This window comes from Cuculus canorus, chromosome 2 (assembly GCF_017976375.1).
Source record: "Cuculus canorus isolate bCucCan1 chromosome 2, bCucCan1.pri, whole genome shotgun sequence".
Lineage (NCBI taxonomy): Eukaryota > Metazoa > Chordata > Aves > Cuculiformes > Cuculidae > Cuculus > Cuculus canorus.
The window spans coordinates 1,586,537-1,610,335 of NC_071402.1; the positions used below are offsets into that span (position 1 = coordinate 1,586,537).

General features: G+C 56.6%; 1 protein-coding gene across 1 annotated transcript; it reads left to right on the forward strand.

The window, feature by feature from the left end:
- The first annotated feature begins 188 nt into the window (after positions 1-188).
- On the forward strand, positions 189-21,845 carry MAF1 (MAF1 homolog, negative regulator of RNA polymerase III). Its single transcript, XM_054057761.1, has 8 exons — positions 189-499; positions 4,500-4,638; positions 7,632-7,760; positions 11,017-11,182; positions 14,127-14,248; positions 14,904-15,023; positions 17,190-17,306; positions 20,568-21,845. The coding sequence occupies exons 2-8, from the start codon at positions 4,556-4,558 to the stop codon at positions 20,587-20,589; spliced, it is 759 nt and encodes a 252-aa protein (XP_053913736.1). The 5' UTR covers positions 189-499; positions 4,500-4,555; the 3' UTR covers positions 20,590-21,845.
- The last annotated feature ends 1,954 nt before the right edge of the window (positions 21,846-23,799 follow it).

Sequence of the window (23,799 nt, forward strand, 5' to 3'; positions counted from 1 at the left end):
AGCCGCTCCCCCCCACCCGCGCCTTTGTCCCCGGCGGCCAATCGGAACGCCGAGCGCCCAGCCAGGGAGGCGTGGCCGCAGGAGGAGGGCGGGGTTACCCCTGACTGACGTCACTCTCAGCTAATCAGAGGAAAGATCAGTTTGATTGACAGCTCCGGTGACCAATGGGAAGAGAAGGGCGGAAGGAGCCGCTCGGGACGGCCGTACCGCGGGTGGGGCCTCTCCGCTTGTTGTCGTCCGGTGCCTGAAGGGGAGAGGATCGGCCGCTCAGCCCCCGAGGGACCCCGCAGGTGTCGTTCAGCCGCTCTTCCCGAGCAATCGGGGGCCATGTCGAGGTGCGCGGAGGCCCCGTGGGCCGGCGCCAGGCGGCGGACGGCGGCCGAGGCACACGCGCCCTCCTTGAGCTTCCCACGGAGACGCCTTCCTTTACAAACGCTACGAGCTTGAAGGAACCGGCACGGTGAGGAGGCCCCGCCGGGACCGAGAGCAGGAAACGCAGGTAAGCCCGGCTTTCCCGTTAACCAGCGGAGAACCCGCTGAGAACTACAACTCCCATGACGCACCGCGGCGCGGCGGAATGCCTATAGCGCGATTTGGCCGCGCAAGGCACGCTGGGAGTTGTAGTCCGAAAGAGGGATCCTTTTTAGCCGCGCGCGGGGCTTGCTGGGAGTTAATATCCGCCAATGGGGATACCTATGGCCGCGCGCGGGGCATGCTGGGAGTTGTAGTCTGCAATAAGGGTTCCGTATAGCCGCGCGCGGGGCATGCTGGGAGTTGTAGTCCGCAATGGAGGTGCTCTATAGCCCCGAGCGGGGCATGCTGGGAGTTGTAGTCCGCGATGGGGTGTCTCTATATCCGCACGCGGGGTGTGGTGGGAGTTGTAGTCCGTAATGGGGTTTCTCTGTTGCCCCGCGCGGGGCATGCTGGGAGTTAAAGTCTTCAATAGGGGCTCCTAGAGCGACATGCAGGGCATGATGGGACTTGAAGTCCTCAATAGGGGCTCTCTAGAGCCCCGCGCGGGGCCTGCTGGGAGTTGTAGTCTGCAATAGGGTCTCCCTAGAGCCGCGCGCGGGTCATGCTGGGAGTTGTAGTCCTCAATAGGGGCTCCTTAGAGCCACGCGCGGGGCATTATGGGAGTTGTAGTCCTCAATAGGGCCACTCTATAGCCGTGCGCAGGGCATGATGGGAGTTGTAGTCAATAATAGGGGCTTCTTAGAGCCGTGCGGGGCATTACGGGAGTTGTACTCCGTAATAGGGTCTCTATAGCCACGTGCAGGGCATGCTGGGAGTTAAAGTCCGCAATAGGGGCTCCTTAGAGCCCCGTGCAGGGCATGCTGGGAGCTGTAGTCCTCAATATGGGCTCTTTAGAGCCCCGCGCGGGGCATGAAGGGAGTTAAAGCCCTCAATAGGGGCTCCTTAGAGCCCCGTGCAGGGCATGCTGGGAGTTAAAGCCCTCAATGGGGTCTCTATAGCCGTGTGCGGGGCATGATGGGAGTTGTAGTCCTCAGTAGGGGCTCCCAGAGGCCCACGCGGGGCATGCTGGGAGTTGTAGTCCTCAATAGGGTGGCTCTATAGCTGTGATGATGGGAGTTGTAGTCTTCAATAGGGGCTCCTTAGAGCCACACGTGGGGCATGATGGGAGTTGTAGTCTGCAGTGGGGTCCCTATAGCCACACACAGAGTATGCTGGGAGTTAAAGTCTGCAATAGGGGCTCCTTAGAGCCCCGCGCGGGGCATTATGGGAGGTGTAGTCCTCAATATGGGCTCCTTAGAGCCGCGCACGGGGAGTTAAAGCCCTCAATAGGGGCTCCTTAGAGCCCTGCATGGGGCATGCTGGGAGTTGTAGTCCTCAATAGGGTCGCTCTATAGCCGTGCGCGGGGCGTGATGGGAGTTGTAGTCCTCAATAGGGGCTCCTGTAGCCGAGCTCGGGGCTTAATGGGAGTTGTAGTCCACAATAGGGGTCCCTGGAGCTGCGCGCGGGGCATGCCGGGAGTTGTAGTCCACAATAGGGTCGCTCTATAGCCATGCGCGGGGCATTGTGGGAGTTGTAGTCTGCAATAGGGGCTCCTTAGAACCCTGTGTGGGGCATGAAGGGAGTTAAAGCTCTCAATAGGGGCTCCTTAGAGCCTCGCGCAGGGCATGCTGGGAGTTGTAGTCCTCAGTAGCAGCTCCTATAGCCGATCTCGGGGCTTAATAGGAGTTGTAGTCCACAATAGGGGTCCCTGGAGCCGTGCGCGGGGCATGCTGGGAGTTGTAGTCCACAATAGGGGCGCCTTAGAGCCCCATGCAGGGAGTGATGGGAGTTGTAGTCCACAATAGGGTCGCTCTATAGCCGTGCACAGGGCATTATGGGAGTTGTAGTCTGCAATAGGGGCTCCTTAGAGCCCCACGCGGGGCATGAAGGGAGTTAAAGCCCTCAATATGGGCTCCTTAGAGCCCCGTGCAGGGCATGCTGGGAGCTGTAGTCCTCAATATGGGCTCTTTAGAGCCCCGCGCGGGGCATGAAGGGAGTTAAAGCCCTCAATAGGGGCTCCTTAGAGCCCCGTGCAGGGCATTCTGGGAGTTGTAGTCCGCAACAGGGGCTCCTTAGAGCCTTGCACGGGGCATGCTGGGAGTTGTAGTCCTCAATAGGGGCTCCTATAGCTGAGCTCGGGGCTTAATGGGAGTTGTAGTCCACAATAGGGGTCCCTGGAGCCGTGCGTGGGGCATGCTGGGAGTTGTAGTCCTCAATAGGGTCTCTCTATAGCTGTGCGCAGGGTATGATGGGAGTTGTAGTCCACAATAGGGGCACCTTAGAGCCCTGCATGGGGCATGCTGGGAGTTGTAGTCCACAATAGGGTCTTGCTATAGCTGCACGTGGGGCATTATGGGAGTTGTAGTCCACAATGAGGTCTCTATAGCTGCGTGCAGGGCATGATGGGAGTTGTAGTCTTCAATAGGGGCTCCTTAGAGCAGCGCATGGGGCATGATGGGAGTTGTAGTCCATAATAAGGTCTCTCAATAGCCGCGTGCAGGGCATGATGGGAGTTGTAGTCCTTGACACACCTCCATGTCCCTATGGGGCCTCAATACCCTCTTCCTCCTTCCATCCTCCTCCTCCTCCTCCGAAGGCCCAAAGAGAGGCTCTGACCTCTCTCCCCGTCCCTTCTGTTCGCGGTCCTTCCATTTCGCCGCCCAAAGCAGCGGCTCCGGGTGACAAAAGTCCAATCCCATGGAATTCTGGCTCTTCTTGGAAGAAGAATGAGCTTTTCCTCACCTTCAAACCAACTCATCGACACCAAATCTGTTCCGGAATGGACTGGAATATCCTCCTGGTTTTCCCCTCTGGAGATCCTCCAGCCCATGGATCCATGCCCAGATCCCTCTGGAGATCCTCCAGCCCATGGATCCATGCCCAGATCCCTCTGGAGATCCCTCTGGAGATCCTTCCAGCCCATGGATCCATGCCCAGATCCCTCTGGAGATCCCTCTGGAGATCCTCCAGCCCATGGATCCATGCCCAGATCCCTCTGGAGATCTTCCAGCCCATGGATCCATGCCCAGATCCCTCTGGAGAGCCCTCTGGAGATCCTTCCAGCCCATGGATCCATACCCAGATCCCTCTGGAGATCCCTCTGGAGATCCTTCCAGCCCATGGATCCATGCCCAGATCCCTCTGGAGATCCCTCTGGAGATCCTCCAGCCCATGGATCCATGCCTAGATCCCTCTGGAGATCCTTCCAGCCCATGGATCCATGCCCAGATCCCTCTGGAGATCCTCCAGCCCATGGATCCATGCCCAGATCCCTCTGGAGATCCCTCTGGAGATCCTTCCAGCCCATGGATCCATGCCCAGATCCCTCTGGAGATCCCTCTGGAGATCCTTCCAGCCCATGGATCCATGCCCAGATCCCTCTGGAGATCCTTCCAGCCCATGGATCCATGCCCAGATCCCTCTGGAGATCCCTCTGGAGATCCTCCAGCCCATGGATCCATGCCCAGATCCCTCTGGAGATCTTCCAGCCCATGGATCCATGCCCAGATCCCTCTGGAGATCCCTCTGGAGATCCTCCAGCCCATGGATCCATGCCCAGATCCCTCTGGAGATCCCTCTGGAGATCCTCCAGCCCATGGATCCATGCCCAGATCCCTCTGGAGATCCTTCCAGCTCTACTGGAACTGCCCACAGAGGTGGTGGACTCTCCATCCATGGAGTGGTTTGAAAGCCGTGTAGATGAGGTCCTCAGGGCCGTTATATAGTTCTTGATAGGAATGGTTGGATGATCCAAGAGGTCTTCTCCAACCTGATGATTCCATGGTTCTCTGATTCTCCTCCCGTGGCTTCCAGGATCTCTCTCGTTGAGGGCAACGGAGATGAAGGAGCTCCAAGAGAGGCTTCTTTGGAGGACACGTGGAGCAGTCACGCTCCGACCATTGAAAGGAACCTCCAAAGAACGTGGTTTTCTCCTTCCTTGAACCACCCGGAAGGGTTCAGATCCGGTTCTTCTCTCTCGTTGTAGGACACGTGGACATCACAGCAGCCGTTGGACGAAGAACCTCTCGGAAATCTGAGACAATGAAGTTGTTGGAGAACTCCAGTTTCGAAGCCATAAACTCTCAGCTGACGGTGGAGACGGGCGACGCTCACATCATCGGCAGGTGGGTCTTTCCTCTTCGCCTTCTTGAAGACCACGTTGCGATGGGGTTCTACCAGAGCAGAGAGGACCTCTCGGTTGAGTTGTAGAATCTCAGGATACTTTGGGTTCCAATCGTTGGGCGTAGAATCTCTTCGTTGGAAAAGATCTTTGAGATCATCGAGTTCGACCATCTCTGAACACCTTCATCTCCGCAGCTTTTAGAACATCTCCAGAGGTGGAGATTCCACCACCTCGACCGGGATCTGAGAACCTTTTCCATCAAGAAAAGTTGCCCAATGTCGGAACTAAATTCTGGAGGCGCTGAGGTGGCCCTGGTGGGGCTGAGGTGGCCCTGGAGGGACTGAGGTGGCCCTGGTGGGGCTGAGGTGGCCCTGGAGGTGCTGAGGTGGCCCTGGAAGCGCTGAGGTGGCCCTGGAGGTGCTGAGGTGGCCCTGGAGGGATCAAGGTCGTCCTGGTGGTGCTGAGGTGGCCCTGGAGGGATTGAGGTGGCCCTGGAGGTGCTGAGGTGGCCCTGGAGGGATTGAGGTGGCCCTGGAGGAGCTGAGGTGGTCCTGGTGGCAGTGAGGTGGCCCTGGAGGAGCTGAGGTGGCCCTGGAGGGATTGAGGTGGCCCTGGAGGGACTGAGGTCGTCCTGGTGGCGCTGAGGTGGCCCTGGACGGATTGAGGTGGCCCCGGAGGCACTGAGGTGGCCCTGGAGGTGCTGAGGTGGTCCTGGAGGTGCTGAGGTGGCCCTGGAGGGATTGAGGTGGCCCTGGAGGGACTGAGGTGGCCCTGGAGGGATGGATTGGCCCTGAGGTATTGAGGTGGCCCTGGAGGGACTGAGGTGGTCCTGGTGGCGCTGAGGTGGCCCCGGAGGGATTGAGGTGGCCGTGGAGGGGCTGAGGTGGCCCTGGAGGCGCTGAGGTGGTCTTGGTGGGGCTGAGGTGGTCCTGGTGGGGCTGAGGTGGCCCTGGAGGGGCTGAGGTGGCCCTGGAGGCGCTGAGGTCGCCCTGGAGGGACTGAGGTGGCCCTGGAGGGATTGAAGTGGTCCTGGAGGCTCTGAGGTGGTCCTGGTGGGGCTGAGGTGGCCCTGGAGGGATTGAGGTGGCCATGGAGGCGCTGAGGTGGCCCTGGTGGGGCTGAGGTGGCCCTGGAGGGATTGAGGTGGTCCTGGTGGGGCTGAGGTGGCCCTGGAGGGGCTGAGGTGGCCCTGGAGGGAATTGATGTGGCCCTGGAGGCGCTGAGGTGGCCGTGGAGGGGCTGAGGTGGCCGTGGAGGGGCTGAGGTGGCCCTGGAGGGATTGAGGTGGCCCTAGAGGCTCTGAGGTGGCCCTGGAGGGGCTGAGGTGGCCCTGGAGGGAATTGAGGTGGCCCTGGAGGTGCTGAGGTGGCCCTGGAGGCGCTGAGGTGGCCCTGGAGGGATTGAGGTGGCCCTGGAGGGACTGAGGTGGTCCTGGTGGCGCTGAGGTGGCCCCGGAGGGATTGAGGTGGCCGTGGAGGGACTGAGGTGGCCCTGGAGGTGCTGAGGCGGTCCTGGAGGCGCTGAGGCGGTCCTGGTGGGGCTTAGGTGGCCCTGGAAAGATTGAGGTGGCCCTGGAGGTGCTGAGGTGGCCCTGGAGGGATTGAGGTGGCCCTGGTGGTGCTGAGGTGGCCCTGGAGGGATTGAGGTGGTCCTGGAGGGGCTGAGGTGGCCCTGGAGGGATGGATTGGCCCTGAGGTATTGAGGTGGCCCTGGAGGGACTGAGGTGGCCCTGGAGGCGCTGAGGTGGTCCTGGTGGGGCTGAGGTGGCCCTGGAGGGGCTGAGGTGGCCCTGGTGGGGCTGAGGTGGTCCGGGTGGTGCTGAGGTGGCCCTGGAGGCGCTGAGGTTGCCCTGGAGGCGCTGAGGTGGCCCTGGAGAGATTGAGGTGGTGCTGAGGTGGCCCTGGAGGGATTGAGGTGGCCCTGGAGGGGCTGAGGTGGCCCAGCGTGAGGCTATTTTCTCATATCCCATCACCGGTTCCTCGGGAGAAGAACCCACCCCCCACCTCACCACGAGGTCCTTTCAGGCGGTTGTAGACAGCGATGAGGGCTGTTTTTCTCCAGGTCCCTCAGGTGTTCCTCATAACGTTTGTTCTCCAGCCCGTTCCCACCTCCAATCCCTTCTCCAAACATCTCAAGAAGGTCTTCATGGTCCTTCTTGGCATGAAGGCCCCAAAACTGAACCCAAGATTTGAGGTGTGGCCTCACCAGGAGCAGAACCACCTCTCTGGATCTCCTGGTGACGCCGTTTCTGCCCCAAACCAAGACGCCGTTGGCCTTCGTGGCCACTTGGGCCACTTCCGGCTCATCTTTGGCCCCTATCAACCACCACCCTGAGGTCCTTCTCCATGGGACGGCTTTTCCAGCGGTTCTTCCCAAGGTCGGAGCGGTGATGGGGTTGATGGAACCCAAAAGCAGAACCCAACGTTTGGTTATACAAAGGTTGGAAGAGAACTTTTGAAGGCCACCATGAACAGAGACATCTCCAACCGAATCCCGGTGCTCCAATCCTCATCCAACCTGGAACGTTGGCAGAGATAGGACATCTCCCACCTCTCTGGGTGACGTGTTTTGGTGTCCCACCAACCTCGGTGGGAATAATTCCTTTTTAATCCCACTTCAATCTCCGCTTTTCCACTTTATTCCCTCTTCTCTTGGAGGGTTTTATGTCCTCTTCCAGCTCTGCTCCAACGCTTCCTTCTCATTCTGAGGACCTTAAAGCTGGATGTGAAGCTCCAGGAGGTCCCACCAGAGAAGAATCTCCTTCTTGTCATTCCGGTTACGGTTCTTGAGGATTAATTTTTACTCCTGGTTGAAAGGAATCGTTCCAACTTGGATCTATTTTTGCTCTCGGGTTGAAAGATTCCGTTCTTGGAGGTTCTGGAGGTGAAGAAGGTCATTCCAAAGGTTTGGAGAACCTTCGGTTGTGCCGATAGTTTCATCTGAATCTTTGAGGGATGACATTCCCGGTGTTTTGGTTTTTTTTTTCTCCCACAGGATCGAGAGCTATTCCTGCAAAATGGCGGGAGATGACAAACATATGTTCAAGCAGTTCTGCCAAGAAGGACAACCTCACGTCCTGGAAGCTTTGTCACCTCCACAAACCACCGGAATCAGTCCCAACAGGTACAGGCGGTCACGGAGACCTTCTGCCGCGCTCCGGATCCGGAGCTGCGGTGGCATTCCTGGAGACAATGGGACTTCGTGGGGTCTGGAGGGGTTGAGGTGGTCCTGGAGGCACGGAGGTGGCCCTGGAGGGGTTGAGGTGGTCCTGGAAGCTCTGAGGTGGCCCTGGAGGGATTGAGGTGGCCTTGGAGGCTCTGAGGTGGTCCTGAAGGTGCTGAGGTGGCCCTGGAGGGATTGAGGTGGCCCTGGAGGCACTGAGGTGGCCCTGGAGGCACTGAGGTGGTCCTGGAAGCTCTGAGGTGGCCCTGGAGGGATTGAAGTGGTTCTGGAGGCGCTGAGGTGGCCCTGGAGGGATATGAAGTGGTCACAGAGGCGCTGAGGTGGCCCTGGAAGGATTGAGGTGGCCCCAGAGGGATATGTGGTGGCCCTGGAGGTGCTGAGGTGGCCCTGGAGGTGCTGAGGTGGCCCTGGAGGGATTGAGGTTGCCCTGGAGGGATTAGAGGTGGTCGTAGAGGTGCTGAGGTGGCCCTGGAGGGATATGAGGTGGCCTTGGAGGCTCTGAGGCGGTCCTGAAGGTGCTGAGGTGGCCCTGGAGGGATTGAGGTGGCCCCGGAGGGATATGCGGTGGTCGTAGAGGCGCTGAGGTGGCCCTGGAGGGATTGAGGTGGTCCTGGAGGCGCTGAGGTGGCCCTGGAGGGATATGAGGTAGCCCTGGATGGATTGAGGTGGCCCCGGAGGTGCTGAGGTGGTCCTGAAAGGGCTGAGGTGGCCCTGGAGGCGCTGAGGTGGCCCTGGAGGGATATGAGGTGGCCGCGGAGGTGCTGAGGTGGCCCTGGAGGGATTGAGGTGGCCCTGGAGAGATATGAGGTGGCCGCGGAGGCGCTGAGGTGGCCCTGGAGGGATATGAGGTGGTCCTGGAGGCGCTGAGGTGGCCCTGGAGGGGTTGAGGTGGCCCTGGAGAGATATGAGGTGGCCGCGGAGGTGCTGAGGTGGCCCCAGAGGGATATGAGGTGGCCCCAGAGGCGCTGAGGTGGCCCTGGAGGGATTGAGGTGGCCCCAGAGGTGCTGGGGTGGCCCTGGAGGGATATGAGGTGGCCCTGGAGGGATTGAGGTGGCCCTGGAGGGATATGAGGTGGCCCTGGAGAGATATGAGGTGGCCTTGGAGGCACTGAGGTGGCCCCGGAGGGATATGAGGTGGTCGTAGAGGCGCTGAGGTGGCCCTGGAGGGATTGAGGTGGCCCTGGAAGCTCTGAGGTGGCCCTGGAGGGATTGAGGTGGCCTTGGAGGCTCTGAGGTGGTCCTGAAGGTGCTAAGGTGGCCCCGGAGGGATATGCGGTGGTCGTAGAGGCGCTGAGGTGGCCCTGGAGGTGCTGAGGTGGCCCCGGAGGAATATGAGGTGTCCTGAAGGTGCTGAGGTGGCCCCGGAGGGATATGAGGTGGCCTTGGAGGCGCTGAGGTGGCCCCGGAGGGATATGAGGTGGTCGTAGAGGCGCTGAGGTGGCCCTGGAGGCGCTGAGGTGGCCCTGGAGGGATATGAGGTGGCCCCAGAGGGATATGAGGTGGCCCTGGAGGCGCTGAGGTGGCCCTGGAGGGAATAGAGGTGGTCCTGAAGGGGCTGAGGTGGCCCTGGAGGGATATGAGGTGGCCCTGGAGATGCTGAGGTGGCCCCGGAGGGATATGAGGTGGCCCCGGAGGGATATGAGGTGGCCCTGGAGGGATATGAGGTGGCCCCGGAGGGATATGAGGTGGTCGTAGAGGCTCTGAGGTGGCCCTGGAGGGATTGAGATGGCCCTGGAAGGATATGAGGTGGTCCTGAAGGGGCTGAGGTGGCCCTGGAGGGATTGAGGTGGCCCTGGAGGTGCTGAGGTGGCCCTGGAGGTGCTGAGGTGGCCCTGGAGGGATATGAGGTGGTTGTAGAGGCACTGAGGTGGCTCCGGAGGGATATGAGGTGGCCCTGGAAGGATATGAGGTGGCCCTGGAGGGATTGAGGTGGCCCTGAGGTGGCCGTGGAGGTGCTGAGGTGGCCCCGGAGGCTTCTTTTCTTCTTCATGGGCTGATGGAATCCATGAGGTTGAGGAGACCCCGGAGGTCCCCAAGCCCGGGATGGACCCGGCGCTCCCAACGCCACCGCGAGGTGAGAAGGTCGAGACCCGGTGGAGAGGGGACGGAGCGCTGGACTTGAGGAGTGGTGGAATCAGGAATTGATGGAGTCATTGAGTTTGGAGAAACCCTTCCAGAGCAGAAAGTCCGATCCCACCACGGAACCGCCTCCGTGAGCACCACTTCCATGTGGTTTCTGAACTTCTCCAGGGATGGGGACTCCACCACTGCTCTGGGTGACCTCCACCAGCTCTTGTCCTCCAGGAATTGTCCCCCGTGTCCCGTCTTGTGGCCCAACTGGAGGCCGTTCCCTCTCATCTCTGGTCCTTCGGAGCAGAGCCCGACTCCCACCAGGCTCTGATCTCCTTCCAGAGCTGAGCAGAACCAGGAGGTGTCCCCTCAACCTCCTTCTCTCCAGGCTAAGGAGGTCCCTCCCCACTCCCAGAACCTCCTCGGAGCACTTTGCCATCTCCGGTCCCTTCTCCACATGTGCTCCGACCCCTCCAGGGCTTTCTTGGAGTGAGGAACCCACAAAGGAAGTCCCGCTTGTCCTCGTTGAGCCTCCTGAGGTTCTCCAGCCCCACTTCTCCACCCTCTCTAGGTCCTTCTTGGCCTCATTGAACCCCCTGAGGTTCTCCAGCCCCACTTCTCCACCCCCTCCAGGTCCTTCTTGGCCTCGTTGAACCCCCTGAGGTTCTCCAGCCCCACTTCTCCATCCTCTCCAGGTCCTTCTTGGCCTCATTGAACCCCCTGAGGTTCTCCAGCCCCACTTTTCCATCCCCTCCAGGTCCCTCTTGGCCTCATTGAACCTCCTGAGGTTCTCCATCCCCACTTCTCCATCCCCTCCAGGTCCCTCTTGGCCTCATTGAACCCCCTGAGGTTCTCCAGCCCCACTTCTCCACCTCCTCCAGGTCCCTCTTGGCCTCACTGAACCTCCTGAGGTTCTCCAGCCCCACTTCTCCACCTCCTCCAGGTCCTTCTTGGCCTCATTGAACCTCCTGAGGTTCTCCAGCCCCACTTCTCCACCTCCTCCAGGTCCTTCTTGGCCTCGTTGAACCCCTGAGGTTCTCCAGCCCCACCTCTCCACCTCCTCCAGGTCCTTCTTGGCCTCATTGAACTCCGTTCCTCCACCGTTAACGTTCTGCTCTTCTCTCAGGTTCGGCAAAAGCCAAAGTGGGGACGAAGAAGGTCCTCTGAGCGACAAATGCAGCCGTAAGACGCTCTTCTACCTGATCGCGACCCTCAACGAGTCCTTCAGACCCGACTACGACTTCAGCGCCGCCAAAAGCCACGAGTTCAGCCGAGAGCCGAGTCTCAACTGGGTATGGTCCAAAGCGGAGACGCTCGGGTTGTCCCGTGGTCCTCAGATGGGTTTTCCATCTCCATTTGTGCTCCTTCCACATCTCCAGACCCTAAAGCGCCTCTTGGATCTCCTTTGAGGAACCCTCTTGAGTTGCTTTTTCCATGTTGGTGTCCACCTGCCCTTCCCAAAGAGGTGGATGGAGCAGGAAAGGTCCTCTCTGACCAGGAATGGTCGTTATGTTGTGGCAGAGAAGCTCCAGAGAAGCCACCACGCTCTTCTCTGGGTGACACTCAGGTTGTCCCATGGTCCTAAGATGGTTTTTCCATCTCCATTTGTGCTCCTTCCACATCTCCAGGACCTAAACCACCTCTTGGATCTCCTTTGAGGAACCCTCTTGAGTTGTTTTTTCCACGTTGGTGTCCACCTGCTCTTCCCAAAGTGGTGGATGGAGCAGGAAAGGTCCTTTCTGACCAGGAATGGTTGTTCTGTTGTGGCAGAGAAGCTCCAGAGAAGCCACCATGCTCTTCTCTGGGAGACACTCGGGTTGTCCCGTGGTCCTCAGATGGTTTTTCCATCTCCATTTGTGCTCCTTCCACATCTCCAGACCCTAAAGCGCCTCTTGGATCTCCTTTGAGGAACCCTCTTGAGTTGTTTTTTCCGTGTTGGTGTCCACCTGCTCTTCCCAAAGAGATGGATGGAGCAGGAAAGGTCCTCTCTGACCAGGAATGGTCGTCCTGTTGTGGCAGAGAAGCTCCAGAGAAGCCACCACGCTCTTCTCTGGGTGACACTCAGGTTGTCCCGTGGTCCTCAGATGGGTTTTCCATCTCCATTTGTGCTCCTTCCACATCTCCAGACCTTAAACTGCCTCTTGGGGAACCCTCTTGAGTTGTTTTTTCCACGTTGGTGTCCACCTGCTCTTCCCAAAGTGGTGGATGGAGCAGGAAAGGTCCTTTCTGACCAGGAATGGTCGTTCTGTTGTGGCAGAGAAGCTCCAGAGAAGCCACCACTCTCTTCTCTGAGCAAGACTCAGGTTCTCCCATGGTCCTCAGATGGGTTTTCCATCTCCATTTGTGCTCCTTCCACATCTCCAGACCCTAAAGCGCCTCTTGGATCTCCTTTGAGGAACCCTCTTGAGTTGTTTTTTCCACATTGGTGTCCTCCTGCTCTTCCCAAAGAGGTGGATGGAGCAGGAAAGGTCCTCTCTGACCAGGAATGGTCGTCCTGTTGTGGCAGAGAAGCTCCAGAGAAGCCACCACTCTCTTCTCTGAGCAAGACTCAGGTTCTCCCATGGTCCTCAGATGGGTTTTCCATCTCCATTTGTGCTCCTTCCACATCTCCAGACCCTAAAGCGCCTCTTGGATCTCCTTTGAGGAACCCTCTTGAGTTGTTTTTTCCGTGTTGGTGTTCACCTGCTCTTCCCAAAGAGGTGGATGGAGCAGGAAAGGTCCTCTCTGACCAGGAATGGTCGTCCTGTTGTGGCAGAGAAGCTCCAGAGAAGCCACCACGCTCTTCTCTGGGAGACACTCGGGTTGTCCCGTGTTCCTCAGATGGGTTTTCCATCTCCATTTGTGCTCCTTCGACATCTCCAGACCTTAAACTGCCTCTTGGGGAACCCTCTTGAGTTGGGTTTTCCATGTTGGTGTTCACCTGCCCTTCCCAAAGAGGTGGATGGAGCAGGAAAGGTCCTCTCTGACCAGGAATGGTCTTCCTGTTGTGGCAGAGAAGCTCCAGAGAAGCCACCACGCTCTTCTCTGAGCAAGACTCAGATTCTCCCATGGTCCTCAGATAGGTTTTCCATCTCCAATTGTGGTCCTTCCACATCTCCAGACCCTAAAGCGGCTCTTGGATCTCCTTTGAGGAACCCTCTTGACTTGTTTTTTCCATGTTGGTGTCCACCTGCCCTTCCCAAAGAGGTGGATGGAGCAGGAAAGGTCCTCTCTGACCAGGAATGGTCGTCCTGTTGTGGCAGAGAAGCTCCAGAGAAGCCACCACGCTCTTCTCTGAGCAAGACTCAGGTTCTCCCATGGTCCTAAGATGGTTTTTCCATCTCCATTTGTGCTCCTTCCACATCTCCAGACCCTAAAGCGCCTCTTGGATCTCCTTTGAGGAACCCTCTTGAGTTGTTTTTTCCGTGTTGGTGTCCACCTGCCCTTCCCAAAGAGGTGGGTGGAGCAGGAAAGGTCCTCTCTGACCAGGAATGGTCGTCCTGTTGTGGCAGAGAAGCTCCAGAGAAGCCACCACGCTCTTCTCTGAGCAAGACTCAGGTTCTCCCATGGTCCTCAGATGGGTTTTCCATCTCCAATTGTGCTCCTTCCACATCTCCAGACCCTAAAGCGGCTCTTGGGGAACCCTCTTGAGTTGGTTTTTCCATGTTGGTGTCCACCTGCCCTTCCCAAAGAGGTGGATGGAGCAGGAAAGGTCCTCTCTGACCAGGAATGACCATCCCTGTTGGCAGAGAAGCTCCAGAGAAGCCACCATGCTCTTCTCTGGGAGACACTCGGGTTGTCCCGTGGTCCTCAGATGGGTTTTCCATCTCCATTTGTGGTCCTTTGACATCTCCAGACCCTAAAGCGGCTCTTGGGGAACCCTCTTGAGTTGTTTTTTCCACGTTGGTGTCCACCTGCTCTTCCCAAAGAGGTGGATGGAGCAGGAAAGGTCCTCTCTGACCAGGAATGGTCATCCTGTTGTGGCAGAGAAGCTCCAGAGAAGCCACCACGCTCTTCTCTGGGTGACACTCAGGTTGTCCCATGGTCCTCAGATGGGTTTTCCATCTCCATTTGTGCTCCTTCCACATCTCCAGACCCTAAACCACCACAGGAGAACATGACAATCCCATTTTTCTCCTTCCATGGACGTTGTTGAGCTCGAGGTTCTCCTCCTGATGGAGATATTGAGATGATTTGGGTGGGTTTGAGTTGGAGAACAGCAACGGTTCTTCTCCGATCCTCACTCTTTGCTTCCAGGTGGTCAACGCCGTCAACTGTAGTCTCTTCTCGGCCGTTCGAGAGGACTTCAACGCTCTGAAGCCCCTTTTGTGGGACGCGGTGGACGAGGAGATCTGTCTGTCGGAATGTGACATCTACAGGTAAGGGAAGAGGAGGCTCCACCTGGAGCTTCTGCTGCCCTTGAGGGGAGCAGTGGGACATCTCCTCCTCAGATCTCTCTGGATCTGAGGTCACACAAGTGACCTCCAGAGTGGGACATCTCCTCCTTGGAGGTCACAAGTGACGTCCGGAGTGGGAAATCTCCTCCTTGGAGGTCACAAGTGACCTCTGGAGTGGGACATCTCCTCCTTGGAGGTCACAAGTGACCTCTGGAGTGGGACATCTCCTCCTTGGAGCTCCCTGGAGGTTACAAGTGACCCCTGGAGTGGGACATCTCCTCCTTGGATCTCTCTGGAGGTCACAAGTGACCTCTGGAGTGGGACATCTCCTCCTTGGAGGTCACAAGTGACGTCCGGAGTGGGACATCTCCTCCTTGGAGGTCACAAGTGACCCCTGGAGTGGGTCATCTCCTCCTTAGAGCTCCCTGGAGGTCAGAAGTGACCTCTGGAGTGGGACATCTCCTCCTTGGAGTTCCCTGGAGGTCACAAGTGACCTCCAGAGTGGGACATCTCCTCCTTGGTGGTCACAAATGACCCCTGGATTGGTCCATCTCCTTGAAGCTCTCCTCAAGAAGGAGCTTGGAAGCAGGAGCAGATCCCATCCTGACGTTCCTCACACCTCCACTTGCCGTTCCAGCTACAATCCCGACCTGGATTCCGATCCTTTTGGAGAAGACGGAAGCCTCTGGTCCTTCAACTACTTCTTCTACAACAAACGCTTGAAGCGGATCGTCTTCTTCACCTGCCGCTCCATCAGGTCAGCTCCGAAGTCTCCTTAGATACAATTTCCTTACTCTTCTCCTCAAGGAAAGAAGGAATCTTTACCTCCTGGTGACTCCCGGTTCATCCCATACTCCGGAATTTCCTTCCCGGGGCCGTTGGCACCTGAGTTTGGCCAAAACCACAAGTGACCTCTGGAGTGGGACATCTCCTCCTTGGAGGTCACAAGTGAGCCCTGGAGTGGGACATCTCCTCCTTGGAGGTCACAGGTGACCTCTGGAGTGGGACATCTCCTCCTTGGAGCTCCCGGGAGGTCACAAGTGAGCCCTGGAGTGGGACATCTCCTCCTTGGAGGTCACAAGTGACCTCTGGAGTGGGACATCTCCTCCTTGGAGGTCACAGGTGACCTCTGGAGTGGGACATCTCCTCCTTGGAGGTCACAAGTGAGCCCTGGAGTGGGACATCTCCTCCTTAGAGGTCACAAGTGACCTCTGGAGTGGGACATCTCCTCCTTGGAGCTCCTTGGAGGTCACAAGTGACCCCTGGAGTGGGACATCTCCTCCTTGGAGGTCACAAGTGACCTCTGGAGTGGGACATCTCCTCCTTGGAGCTCCTTGGAGGTCACAAGTGACCCCTGGAGTGGGACATCTCCTCCTTGGAGGTCACAAGTGACCTCTGGAGTGGGACATCTCCTCCTTGGAGCTCTCTGGAGGTCACAAGTGACCCCTGGAGTGGGACATCTCCTCCTTGGAGGTCACAGGTGACCCCTGGAGTGGGACATCTCCTCCTTGGAGCTCCTTGGAGGTCACAAGTGACCTCTGGAGTGGGACATCTCCTCCTTGGAGGTCACAAGTGACCCCTGGAGTGGGACATCTCCTCCTTGGAGGTCACAGGTGACCTCTGGAGTGGGACATCTCCTCCTTGGAGGTCACAGGTGACCTCTGGAGTGGGACATCTCCTCCTTGGAGCTCCTTGGAGGTCACAAGTGACCCCTGGAGTGGGACATCTCCTCCTTGGAGGTCACAGGTGACCTCTGGAGTGGGACATCTCCTCCTTGGAGCTCCTTGGAGGTCACAAGTGACCCCTGGAGTGGGATATCTCCTCCTTGGAGGTCACAAGTGAGCCCTGGAGTGGGACATCTCCTCCTTGGAGGTCACAAGTGACCTCTGGAGTGGGACATCTCCTCCTTGGAGCTCCTTGGAGGTCACAAGTGACCCCTGGAGTGGGACATCTCCTCCTTGGAGGTCACAAGTGACCTCTGGAGTGGGACATCTCCTCCTTGGAGCTCTCTGGAGGTCACAAGTGACCCCTGGAGTGGGACATCTCCTCCTTGGAGGTCACAAGTGACCCCTGGAGTGGGACATCTCCTCCTTGGAGCTCTCTGGAGGTCACAAGTGACCCCTGGAGTGGGATATCTCCTCCTTGGAGGTCACAAGTGAGCCCTGGAGTGGGACATCTCCTCCTTGGAGGTCACAAGTGACCTCTGGAGTGGGACATCTCCTCCTTGGAGCTCCCGGGAGGTCACAAGTGACCCCTGGAGTGGGACATCTCCTCCTTGGAGCTCCCGGGAGGTCACAGGTGACCTCTGGAGTGGGACATCTCCTCCTTGGAGGTCACAAGTGACCCCTGGAGTTGGACATCTCCTCCTTGGAGCTCCTTGGAGGTCAAAAGTGACCCCTGGAGTGGGACATCTCCTCCTTGGAGGTCACAGGTGACCTCTGGAGTGGGACATCTCCTCCTTGGAGCTCCTTGGAGGTCACAAGTGACCCCTGGAGTGGGATATCTCCTCCTTGGAGGTCACAAGTGACCTCTGGAGTGGGACATCTCCTCCTTGGATCTCTCTGGAGGTCACAAGTGACCCCTGGAGTGGGACATCTCCTCCTTGGAGGTCACAAGTGACCTCTGGAGTGGGACATCTCCTCCTTGGAGCTCTCTGGAGGTCACAGGTGACCTCTGGAGTGGGACATCTCCTCCTTGGAGCTCTCTGGAGGTCACGAGTGACCCCTGGAGTGGGACAACTCCTCCTTGGAGGTCAAAAAAAACCCATTGACCCAAGAAGTTTCCGTTGTTCCCTGGGAAGGGTCGAGTGGTTTCTCCATCCCTTTTGGATGCCGAGGAGCTTCCCGGCAAAAACCTTTACCGGAAAGGGAAGCGGATTCTCCGTTTCGGCCTCTCCGGTTGATATCCTTTTTTCCCCTTCCAGCGGTTACGCCTACACGCGTTCGGAAGCCGGGAACGAGCTGGACATGGATCTTGGAGAAGAAGATGCCGAGGAAAAACGGGATGGAGGGAGCGAGAGCGGCGGAGTGGAGAAGGACAGGTGGGTGAGCTCGGCGTGCCGGAGGCTTCCGCCGTGCCGGAGGGAGCGCTCTCGCTTCCGGGGCTTCGGTGACGCGCTCGGAGCTCGGAAAGGATGAGCGTTGGGTGATGTTGTAGCCACCGAACCCCAAATCCTGCTCTGTGCCCCCCATTTATTCCCTGGGCGCTCCATTGCCTCTCTCTGTACCCCCTATTTCCTCTCCGTACTCCCAATTCCCTCTCTGTACCCCCCAATGCCTCCCAGTGTCCCCCATTACCTCTCCGTACCCCCATTCCCTCTCTGTACCCCCCAGTGCCTCCCAGTGTCCCCCATTCCCTCTCTGTACCCCCATTCCCTCTCCGTAACCCCCAATGCCTCCCAGTGTCCCCCATTCCCTCTCTGTACCCCCATTCCCTCTCCGTACCCCCCAATGCCTCCCAGTGTCCCCCATTCCCTCTCTGTACCCCAATTCCCTCTCTGTACCCCCCAATGCCTCCCAGTGTCCCCCATTTCCTCCCCGTACCCCCATTCCCTCCCAGCGCCCCCCATTCCCTCTCCGTGACCCCCAATCCTTCCCTGTACCCCTTTTCCCTCCCTGTACCCCCCATTCCCTCTCCATACCCCCCATTCTCTCCCTGTGCCCCCCAATGCCTCCCAGTGTCCCCCATTCCCTCTCCGTACCCCCCAGTGCCTCCCAGTGTCCCCCATTCCCTCTCTGTACCCCCATTCCCTCTCCGTAACCCCCAATGCCTCCCAGTGTCCCCCATTCCCTCTCTGTACCCCCATTCCCTCCCTGTACACCCCATTCCCTCTCCGTGACCCCCAATCCTTCCCTGTACCCCTTTTCCCTCCCTGTACCCCCCATTCCCTCTCCATACCCCCCATTCTCTCCCTGTGCCCCCCAATCCCTCCCCATGCCCCCCATTCCTTCTCTGTACCCCCATCCCCTCTCCATACCCCCATTCCCTCTCCGTACCCCCAATGCCTCCCAGTGTCCCCCATTCCCTCTCCGTACCCCCTATTCCCTCTCCCTACCCCCCAATCCCTCCCAGTGCCCCCAATTCCCTCTCCCTGTACCCCCAATTCCCTCCCCGTATCCCCATTCCCTCTCCGTACCCCCATTCCCTCCCCGTACTCCCCATTCTCTCCCTGTGCCCCCCAATCCCTCCCAGTTCCCCCCAATCCCTCTCCATACCCCCCATTCCCTCCCAGTGCCCCCCAATCCCTGTCTGTACCCCCAATCCCTCTCAGTGCCCCTCATTCCCTCTCCGTACCCCTATTCCTTCCCAGTGCCCCCAATTCCCTCCCAGTGTCCCCCATTCCCTCTCCATACCCCCCAATCCCTCCCAGTGCCCCCCAATTCCCTCCCAGTGCCCCTCAATTCCCTCCCAGTGCCCCTCAATGCCTCCCAGTGCCCCCCAATCCCTCTCCATACCTCCCAATCTCTCCCAGTGCCCCCCAATTCCCTCCCAGTGCCCCTCAATCCCTCCCAGCGCCCCCCAATCCCTCTCCAAACCCCCCAATGCCTCCCAGTGTCCCCCAATCCCTCCCAGTGCCCCCCATTCACTCCCAGTGCCCCCCAATCCCTCCCAGTTTCCCCCATTCCCTCCCAGTTCCCCCCATTCCCTCTCCATACACCCCAATCCCTCCCAGTGCCCCCCAATTCCCTCTCCCTACCCCCCATTCCCTCCCAGTGCCCCCCATTTCCTCCCCGTGCCCCCCATTATTTCCTCCCCGTGCCCCCCATTATTTCCTCCCCGTGCCCCCCATTCCTTCTCTGTACCCCCATTCCCTCTCTGTACCCCCATCCCCTCTCCATACCCCCCATTCCCTCTCCATACCCCCAATGCCTCCCAGTGTCCCCCATTCCCTCTCCGTACCCCCCATTCCCTCTCCGTACCCTCAGTCCCTCCCAGTGTCCCCCATTTCCTCCCCGTACCCCCATTCCCTCCCAGTTCCCCCCATTCCCTCTCCATACCCCCCATTCCCTCCCAGTGCCCCCCAAGTCCCTCCCAGTGCCCCCCATTCCCTCTCCCAGTGCCCCCCATTTCCTCCCAGTGCCCCCCATTATTTCCTCCCCGTGCCCCCCATTCCTTCTCTGTACCCCCATCCCCTCCCTGTACCCCCATTCCCTCCCGGCGCCCCCCATTCCCTCTCCATACACCCCAATCCCTCCCAGTGCTCCCATTCCCTCCCAGTGCCCCCAATTCCCTCCCAGTGCCCCCCAATCCCTCCCAGTGTCCCCCATTCCCTCTCCATACCCCTCAATCCCTCCCAGTGCCCCCCAATGCCTCCCAGTGCCCCCCAATTCCCTCCCAGTGCCCCCAATGCCTCCCAGTGCCCCCCAATTCCCTCTCCGTACCCCCCATTCCCTCTCCGTACCCCCCAATCCCTCCCAGTTCACAGGTGACACTAAACCGGGAGAAGCTGTCGATGTCTTTGAGGGTGTTGAGGTTCTCCAAAGGGGTTCCCCCAAGAGGTTCAACCGATGGGTTGAGACCGATGGCATTGAGGTTCACCAAAGCCAACGGCCGCGTCCCGCGCTTGGCACACACCAACCTCGTGTAGCTCCAACCTTGGGGAAGAGCCGCTGGAAAGCTGCCCCATGGAGAAGGACCTCGGGGTGTTGGTTGACAGTGGCCAAACACGAGCCAGAAGTGGCCCAGGTGGCCAAGAAGGCCAACGGTGTCTTGGTTTGGGTCAGAAACGGCATCACCAGTAGGTCCAGGGAGAGGGGATTCCATCCCTGGTGAGGCCACACCTCGAATTTTGGGTTCAATTCTGGCCCCGTTCGCTCCAAGAAGGACCTTGAGGGGCTGGAGAGTGTCCAGAGGAGAGCAATGAAGGTGGTGAAGGGGCTGGAGAACAAGGGTTGTGAGGGACATCTGAAGAACCTGGAGTGGTTTAGCCTTGAGGAGACCTTAGTGCTCTCTACCACTACCTGGAAGGAGGTTGTGGTGAGGAGGGTGGTGGGGCTCTTCTCCCAGGTGATCGGACGAGGTGGAACGGCCTCAAGCTCCACCAGGGGAGGTTCAAGTTGACCATCAGGAGAAACTTCTTCACCCAAAGGGTCATCAGGCACTGGAACTGCCCAGGGAGGTGGTGGAGTCTCCATCCATGGAGGGGTTTAAAAGACGGGTAGATGAGGTCCTCAAGGCTGTGGTTTTGTGGTAGACAGGAATGACTGTGGATGATCCAAGAGGTCTTCTCCAACGTGGCGATTCCCTGGATTTGGTTCTTCTCGCGGCCGTGGATCCCTCACGCTCGTGTCTTTCCTTACAGGTTGCAAGTTCTTTGCATGTGAACTTCCTGCTCGGCTCCGAGGTTCCCGGCTGCGCTTCCGGAGCCTCTTGCTCCGTCTGCGTCCCGTGCCGCGCTCTTATCCTGCTCCTTCCAGTCCCCTCAGCCGTACACTGGATTCCTCCGGCATTTTTGGAGCTCAACGGACTGGAAATAGCTCCAACTTTTTCCCCCCTTTGATTTGCTCCTACCGAGAAGCTTCTTCTTCCCCGGCGTTCCGGACAGCTTTGGGGGAGCTCCGAGACGCTTCGCTGCACTTTATCCCATTTTCTGCACTGATCCCGCAAATTCCTCGTGGCGTCGAAGCCGGGATGGATTTCCCTCGAGCACTTTTCCATCCTGGTTGCCGTCCATCCGTCCGTCCATCCCAGGAAAGCAACCGAGATACATCCGACTTGACCTCCTTTGGAAGCAGCATCACTGACCACCCCACAAACTCTCCGCGGCTCTTTTCCCGTTGGAAAATCCGATGGATTCCAAAAGCTTTGCTTTCTTCCTGTCCCACGACCGCGGCTTTTCCCGCTGGTTGGGTGGAATTTTCTCCTCACCGGATGGTTTTGAGGGACCTGGATGGGTTCCCACTCCTCAGCGGACGCTGAACCAAGCGCCTCATCCTACGCTTCCAAGGTTTTCTTGGGAATTTTTTATTCAGCCGCATTTGATTTTTTGGTAGTTCGGAAGGCGGAACGCGGTGAGGCTGCGATGCCGGATTCGGCTTAAACCCTTCCCGGGGTTGGTTTTATGGTAGGGATGACCTTGGCCGGGATCCACATATCCGATCCCACCACATCTCCCTCCGTCTTCTCCGTTCTCCGTGAAGTTTCAAGGGAGACGTCTTTCCCAGTTCTGGTGTTTCGGTCAACACCACCTCAGGGCCGGGAATGCGGATGGATGGATGGATGGATGGATGGACGGACGGACGGAACGGCGCCTCGACGCCTTCCCCGAGGCGCCGGCAGCAGCGCGGTGTCACCAACGATGGCTTTTCCAGCTCCGTTCCTTCCCTGTGCTCCTCAAAAGTTTGGGATTTGCTTCCTCCCTGTTCTTCACGATGGACCTGAGCTCCGGGTGCGGAGATTTCCCTTCGGCTCCCAGCGTTCCGCCCTCTTTTTTTCCCCCCCCTTCGCTCTTCCTTCTCCGGAATTTGGCTCCGGTCTCATCCATCGCTTCCGAGCTGTTTTTTCACCCCGTTGAGGAGTTTGGACTTCACGGCATCGCGATGTAGCCTCACACCAATAAAGTTTTTCTGTGTTTGGCCCCTTCCTTTTCTTCGGGAATTCCGTGCCGAGGAAGTCCATCCCGGCACGGATGGAGCTCCACAGCCAACCGTGTCCTGGGCTGCGTCCAAAGCAGCGTGGCCGGCACGGAGGGAGGGGATTCTCCACCTCTTTTCCACCTCCGGAGAATTGGCTCCAGGTCTGGAATCTCATTTTCTGCGGAAAACGCTGATTTTCTGCGGAAAACGCTGATTTTCTGCGGAAAAAAACATTGATTTCCTGCAAAAAAAAGGTCAATTTCCCATGAAAACATCAGATTCCCGCTGAAAAAAAGGCTGATTTCCCGCAAAAAAAAATCCATTTACCGCAAAAAAGTTGATTATCCACAAAAAAAAAATGATTTCCCACAAAAAAAATGTAACTTCCCACAAAAAAATGTAACTTCCCACAAAAAAATGTGATTTCCCACAAAAAATAGTGATTTCCCACAAAAAATAGTGATTTCCCACAAAAAATAGTGATTTCCCACAAAAAAATGTAATTTCCCACAAAAAAAATGTGATTTCCCACAAAAAAATGTGATTTCCCACAAAGAAAAAGTAATTTCCCACAAAGAAAAAGTAATTTCCCACAAAAAAAAGTAATTTCCCACAAAAAAAGGTAATTTCCCACAAAAAAAAGTAATTTCCCACAAAAAAAATGTAATTTCCCACAAAAAAAAAGTAATTTCCCACAAAAAAATGTAATTTCCCACAAAAAAATGTAATTTCCCACAAAAAAAGGTAATTTCCCACAAAAAAAGGTAATTTCCCACAAAAAAAGGTAATTTCCCACAAAAAAAATGTAACTTCCCACAAAAAAAATGTAATTTCCCACAAAAAAAATGTAATTTCCCACAAAAAAAAGTGATTTTCCACAAAAAAAAGTGATTTTCCACAAAAAAATGTAATTTCCCACAAAAAAAATGTAATTTCCCACAAAAAAAATGATTTCTTGCAAAAAAAAATGTAGATTTTGCACGAAAAAAAGATTTTCCACAAAAAAAGTTGATTTCTCACAAAAAAATGTAATTTCCCACAAAAAAAAGATGATTTCTTGCAAAAAAAAATGTAGATTTTGCGCGAAAAAAAGATGATTTTCCACAAAAAAAGTTGATTTCTCACCAAAACGGTCAATTTCTCACAATCCCCCCATGGGTTTTCCATAAAAAACACCGCCTTCCCATGAAAAAAACCTCGATTTCTCTCGAAAAAGCTACAATTTCCCACAAATAAAATTGATTTCCCCAAGAAAAAACGCCCATTTCCCACCAAAGAGTCCATTTCCTGTGGAAAACGCCACTTTCACGCAAAACCCCCTCTTGTTTCCTGCTAAAAAGGCCAAATTCCCACAGAAAACATTGATTTCCCATGAAAAAAAGAAGTTAATTCTCACCAAACCCAGCGATTTTCCACAAAACTCTCAATTTTTCGCAAAAAAAATATTATTTTCCCCCAAAAAGTCGATTTCCTGCAAAATCCACCGATTTCCCACAAAATAATATCCATTTCCCGCAAAAACTGCTGCTTTCCCGTGGAAAAAAAAAAATGTTTTCCTGCAAAAAAAAAATCGATTTCACACAAAAAAAAATCGATTTCGCACAAAAAATATTTTCTGAAAAAAACCACAGATTTCCCTCAAAAAAAAAGTCATTTTCCCATAAAAAAACACTGATTTTCCGTGAAGAAACTGCGTTTTCCCACAAAACTCGGCGATTTTCCTCAAAATAATGTCAATTTCCCCTAAAATAATGTCAATTTCCTGTAAAATAATGTCATTTTCCCATAAAAAAAGACGTTTTCCTTTAAAAACCGCCGCTTTTTCGAGGAAAAAAAGTTGGTTTTGCGCAGAAAACGTTGATTTCCCGCAAAAAAATCGATTTCCCATAAAAAACCCCATCCATTTCCCACAAAAATATGTCGTTTTTCCCCGAAAAACCGCCGTTTTCCCACCAAAAC

What these genes read in the sequence shown, in the direction of transcription:
- MAF1 (XM_054057761.1), top strand. Translation starts at nt 4,556, where the DNA reads ATGAAGTTGTTGGAGAACTCCAGTTTCGAAGCCATAAACTCTCAGCTG. An exon ending in TCGGAATGTGACATCTACAG is followed by an intron (nt 14,249 to 14,903) that starts GTAAGGGAAGAG and finishes TTGCCGTTCCAG; the next exon opens with CTACAATCCCGACCTGGATT. An exon ending in GGCGGAGTGGAGAAGGACAG is followed by an intron (nt 17,307 to 20,567) that starts GTGGGTGAGCTC and finishes CTTTCCTTACAG; the next exon opens with GTTGCAAGTTCTTTGCATGT.